Genomic DNA, 6,001 nt, shown 5'->3' on the forward strand with positions numbered 1-6,001 from the left:
TTTTATACACATTGAATGTTGCTCAAAATTCAAATGCAATGGATGCAGAAGACACAATATGTATGTACAAGAAGTCCAAAATACAGTGCCTGTGAGAAGTGTAGAGTTCTCACATCCATTAAATCTCCTATTAGCATGTTTTCTTCCATTTTTAATTCTCTTTCTATCTCTCTGTCTGAATAGAGGGGAAAATTTACAAAACCACCGAAGTGACTTAGCAGAGTAAGCCCACTTTCAAAAGCCATTAAGAAGCCCAGTTCTCCCTGGGAGCTAGGTGTTTTTGAAAGATCCCACTGGTGCCTAAATATCTTCTAACATGTGGCCTAAGCTCTAGATTTATGAAGAGGATGAGGTGCCTAGTGGGATGCACTAAGACTTCTAAGTAAGTCAGGTGCTGCTGACATTGGGTCCGTGCCAGCTGATGAAGGGAATTATTTTCTTCCTTTTTTGAGTTTGCAGAAGATGCTGCCCTGACTTCTGTAGATTTGTGCAATGAGGCTGAGATTTTCAAAGTCAGCTAGAAGATTTGGTTCTCCAATTCCTATTAATTTTAATGCAGACTGAGTGTGCCTATCCCTTAGGCAGCTTTGAAAATATCAGCCTGAAAGCATGTCCAAGACAGCTAGATGCTTTTAGGAGCACTTCTATGATTTGTAAAGCTCCAGATATACAGGTAGGGCTCTACGCAGAAGGAGAGAGACAGACTCTCACAGAAGCCACATAAGAGCCACGCAGATGAATTCGTAGACATATTTCAATGCTCACCCACATGCTACCTCTGCAGATGCAGCACATCAGTGTGCAGTCTTCTGACCCCCTCTCAGTTTCCTCAGAGCCCCTTTCACCTCCTTGTTCCTCAGTGTGTAGATGACCGGGTTCAGCATGGGTGTGGCTACATAATCGAAGAGCTGCACAGCGGTCACCAGCACTTTGCTCTGACGTGGCTGCATGTAGACCAGGGCGCAAGGCCCAAAGAACAGTGTCACCACTGTCAGATGTGAGGCGCAAGTGGAGGCTGCTTTGCGTTGTCCTTCGGCTGAGTTCATCTTCAGGATAGAGTAGCCGATGCGGACGTACGACATGAGGATGAGGAGAAAGCAGGTCATGGGCACCATGCCAATATTGGTGAAGCTCACGGTCTCGATGACGTACGTGTCTGCGCAGGCCAGCTTCACCACGGGGAAGACGTCACAGAAGAAATAGTCCACCACATTGGGCCCGCAGTAGGGCAGCGTGAAGGTCAGGCTGGTGAGAATGGTGGCATGAAAGGAGCTGGTGATCCAGGTGCTGGCAGCCAGGATGGCGCACACCCTCCAGTTCATGATGATCAGGTAGCGCAGTGGGTGGCAGATGGCCACGTACCTGTCAAAGGCCATGACGGTGTAGATCAGGCTCTCCGTGCTGCTTAGGAAGTGGTAGAAGAAGACCTGGGACATGCACCCGCCCAGCGAGATGCTTCTACTCTTGTCCCAGAGATCGACCAGCAATTTAGGGGTGCTGATGGAGGCTAATCCAATGTCCAGTATGGAGAGATTGCAGAGGAAGAAGTACATGGGGGTGTGCAGGCAGGAATCAGCGAGGATGGCTGATAAAATGAGCAGGTTGCCCAGGAGCGTGCAGAGGTAGAAAGCTAAGAAGCTGATGAAAAGGATGGTCTCATGGCCTTTGGTGTTGGGGATCCCTAACAGAATGAATTCAAATACCACAGTGTGATTCTCCATTTCCACGCGAGACGGGGTCATTCCTGGAAGCACAGAGAGAATGCAGCCAGATTAGCAATCTCAATAAATTATGGTTTGTTTATTCCATAGCACACCACAACTTAATCTACAAGGGTAAACCTTTCTGACCATCATGAGTTTGATAAAAGTGAGAGGAGAATCACCTAGGCAGCAGTGACCATGAGATGGTCGAGTTCAGGATCCTGACAAAAGGAAGAAAGAAGAACAGCAGGATACGGACCATGGACTTCAGAAAAGCGGACTTTGACTCCCTCAGGGAACTGATGGGCAGGATTCCCTGGGAGGCTAATATGAGGGGAAAGGAACCCAAGAGAGCTGGCTGTATTTTAAAGAGACCTTATTGAGGGCACAAGAGCAAACCATCCCGATGTGCAGAAAGAATAGCAAATATGGTAGGCGTCCAGCTTGGCTTAACAAAGATGTCCTTAGCAAACTTAAATGCAAAAAAGAAGCTTACAAGAAGTGGAAGTTTGGTCAGATGACTAGGGAGGATTATAAAAACATTGCTCGAACATGCAGGAATGAAATCAGGAAGGCCAAAGCTCAATTGGAGTTGCAGCTAGCAAGGGACGTGAAGGGGAACAAGAAGGGTTTCTACAGGCATGTTGCCAACAAGAGGAAGATTAGGGAAAGTGTGGGCCCCTTAGAGAATAAGGGAGGCGACCTTGTGACAGAGGATGTGGAGAAAGCTGAGGTACTCAATGCCTTTTTTCCCTCTGTTTTCACAGACAAGATCAGCTCTCAGACTGCTGTACTGGGTGGCACAGAATGGGAAGGAGGAGAATATCCTGCAGTGCTGAAGGAACAGGTCCAGGACTATTTAGAAGTATTGGACATACACAAGTCCATGGGGCTGGATGCAATGCACCCGAGGGTGCTGAAGGAGTTGGCTGAGGTGATTTCAGAGCCATTGGCTATTATCTTTGAAAGCTCGTGGCAACAGGGGGAGGTCCCTGAGGACTGGAAAAAAGCAAATCTAGTGCCCATCTTCAAAAAAGGGAGGAAAGAGGATCCAGGGAACTACAGACCGGTCAGCCTCACCTCAATCCCTGGAAAAATTATGGAGCAGGTCCTTAAGGAATCCATTTTAAGGCACTTGGAAGAGAGGAAGGTGATCAGGAACAGTCAACACGGATTCACCAAGGGAAAGTCATGCCTGACCAACCTGATTGCTTTCTATGATGAGGTGACTGGCTCTGTGGATGTAGGGAAGGCGGTGGACGTGATATACCTTGACTTTAGCAAAGCTTTTGATACTGTCTCACACAGTATTCTTATCAGCAAGTTAAAGAAGTATGGGTTGGATGAATGGACTATAAAATGGATAGAGAACTGGCTAAAGCATAGGGCTCAATGAGTAGTGATCAATGGCTCCATGTCTAGCTTGCAACCGGTCACAAGCGGAGTTCCCCAGGGGTTGGTCCTGGGGCCGGTTTTGTTCAACATCTTTATTAATGATCTGGACGATGGGGTAGATTGCACCCTCAGCAAGTTTGCAGATGACACTAAGCTGGGGTGAGTGGTAGATACCCTGGAAGGTAGGGATAGGATACAGAGTGACCTAAAAAAACTGGAGGATTGGGCCAAAAGAAATCTAATGACGTTCAACAAAGAAAAGTGCAGAGTCCTTCACTTAGGAAGGAAGAATCCCATGCACAGCTATAGACTGGGGACCGACGAGCTAGGCAGCAGCTCTGCAGAAAAGGACCTGGGGGTAACGGTGGATAAAAAGCTGGATATGAGTCAGCAGTGTGCCCTGGTTGTCAAGAAGGCTAATGGCATATTGGGCTGCATTAGGAGGGTCATTGCCAGCAGGTCGCGGGAAGTGATTATTCCCCTCTATTCGGCATTGGTAAGGCTGCTTTTAGAGTATTGTGTCCAGTTTTGGGCCCCCCACTACAAAAAGGATGTGGAGAAGTTGGAGAGAGTCCAGTGGAGGGCAACAAAAATAATTAGGGGACTGGAGCACAGGACTTATGAGGAGAGGCTGAGGGAACTGGGCTTGTTTAGTCTGCAAAAGAGAAGAATGAGGGGGGATTTGATAGCAGCCTTTAACTACCTGAAAGGAGGTTCCAGGGAGGATGGGGCTAGACTGTTCTCGGTGGTGGCGGATGACAGAACAAGGAGCAACGGTCTCAAGTTGCAGTTGGGGAGGTCTAGGTTGGACATTAGGAAAAAGCTTTTCACTAGGAGGGTGGTGAAGCACTGGAATGGGTTACCTAGAGAGGTGGTGGAATCTCCATCTTTAGAGGTTTTTAAGCTGAGGCTTGACAAAGCCCTGGGTGGGATGATATAGCTGAAGTTAGTCCTGCTTTGAGCAGGGGGTTGGACTAGATGACCTCCTGAGGTCCCTTCCAACTCTAATATTCTATGATTCTATTACTCTAATGTATCGTTGATTCTATTTGATGCTACTCAATTTAATTTTCCTTTCTTCTTTTCCATTCAACCATCTTCTATCTATTCAGTTCTTATAGATCATACTAGGAAGAAGTACTTGGTGGTGTGCAGGTGGGAATCAGCGAGGATGGCTGATAAGATGAGCAGGTTGCGCAGGAGGGTGCAGAGGTAGACAGCTAAGTAGACGATGAAGACGATGGTCTGAAGGCTGTCAGTGTTGGGGATTCCTAAGAGGATGAAATGAGTCACCACAGTGTAGTTGACCAACCCCACGATGGACTCATTCCTGGGGTAGCGGAGAGAAAAAATGCCAGTGAGTTAGTGAAACAAAAAAACATAACATCCTTTTTATTCCTTCTATGCTCACCCTTCTTTCCACTGCCACCGCTTTACTGCATGTCACCCCATTATATTTACATCATTGTCATGCCTGTTGGGATCAGGTCCTCACTGGGCAGTGCAGAACTCAGAAAGAGAAAATGTCTGCCTTCAAGATCTTTCCATCCAAAGATGAACAGACAAAGGGGATGTCCTATTCTATTCTACTCGATTCCAGTTTCTTCTCTTCTCTCCTATCCTCTTCTAATTTCTTCATCTCTATTCTATAAAGGCTCTTACCGCATCTTTATCACCACAGCATCTTAGATTCTTCCAGTGGTGGATGAGGTGATGTGACCAATGTTTTTCATATGTTGTTTGTTCTTTCTCTCATCCTCTCTGCAGAGGGATTATTGTGTGTGCAGTGAAGTACTTTGTATTGGCAGGGATTCGTTTTTATGAATGTAGGTGCTGTTTTTTGTTTGTGTTGAAGAAGAGGGTGCGGATGCAACATATGAACAAATGAATCTCGTGAAGAATTGTCCCAGGTTTGTTAATGATATGACTTGTTTGCTGGTTTTTATGCAGGTAAGAGAGACAGGGAAAAGGAAAAAAGAGGAATAGCAACAGCTTGTCATCTGCTCAGCCATGATCAGCAGTCTGCATTCTGTAAATATCACAACAGGGGATTTTTAAGGTCAGATTTGAAGGACAATAATGAAGTGTCTATTTGCATTTTCTCAGGGAGCTTTCCCCATGCATGAGAGGTGCTGTTGAAGGGGAGAAGGGGCCGTGTTGGGTTATCACATTCTGGCTACACTACAGAGCTTACAGCAGTGTCGCTGTAGCACTGCTAGTACAGACAGGCTAAGCCAATGGGATAGAGCTCTACCGTCATGTTAAATACTCCAGCCCCCGTGAGCAGCAGTGCCTATGTCAGTGGGAGAAGCTCTCCTGCGAACACAGAATTCTCCGCACCAGCGCTTACGTCAGTGTAACTTACACTGCCTTATTCAACACCCTGAACAATGTAACTTATACTGACCTTAGCTGTGGTGTGTACATAGCCACACAGAGATTAACGGAGAAAGGGAGATAAATGATACACATGCACAAAAGAGAGATAGGCAGACAGGCACTGCAGAGAGACTCATGGACAGATAGATGGACGAATTTTTCTCTAAAGAAAATATTTGGGTGACATTGTCCTCGAGTGAGGTGCAGACTGACAGATTTCAAGACAGGAAGAGACTGAGAGACAGAGAAAATCTTTACCAGACCAGATGTCTTACACTGGCTGCATTGGGAGAGGACGATCCAGCTGAATGGAATTTTTCTCTTCCCACTGGCCATGACTCCTGTGTTGAAGAGTCCAGATTTCTTACCCAAAACAGCACATCACACAGCAGAGATGCCCGGTGTTCACTTTTGTTATCCAGCCTGCAGACCTAATTGTCTCCGAAGGTAGTCAGGGATGTCCACAGCCTATTGCCACAGGCTGCTGCAGAGCCCCAGAGCTTTTTCACAGCTTCCCACAGCCT

General features: G+C 46.7%; 1 protein-coding gene across 1 annotated transcript; it reads right to left on the reverse strand.

Moving 5' to 3' along the window:
- Positions 1-794: 794 nt before the first annotated feature.
- LOC137148219 (olfactory receptor 10D3-like) lies at positions 795-4,409 on the reverse strand. Its single transcript, XM_067540863.1, has 2 exons — positions 4,338-4,409; positions 795-1,655 (listed from the first exon to the last, which is right to left on the reverse strand). The coding sequence occupies exon 2, from the start codon at positions 1,551-1,553 to the stop codon at positions 795-797; it is 759 nt and encodes a 252-aa protein (XP_067396964.1). The 5' UTR covers positions 1,554-1,655; positions 4,338-4,409.
- Positions 4,410-6,001: the final 1,592 nt, after the last annotated feature.

The sequence above is a fragment of the Emydura macquarii genome, unplaced genomic scaffold, assembly GCF_026122565.2.
Source record: "Emydura macquarii macquarii isolate MOO-44397 ecotype Brisbane River unplaced genomic scaffold, CSIRO-AGI_Emac_v2 contig_614, whole genome shotgun sequence".
Taxonomy (NCBI): Eukaryota; Metazoa; Chordata; order Testudines; family Chelidae; genus Emydura; species Emydura macquarii.

Excerpts from the sequence above, each read along its gene's own strand:
- LOC137148219 (XM_067540863.1), bottom strand. The coding sequence starts at position 1,553 with ATGTACTTCTTCCTCTGCAATCTCTCCATACTGGACATTGGATTAGCC.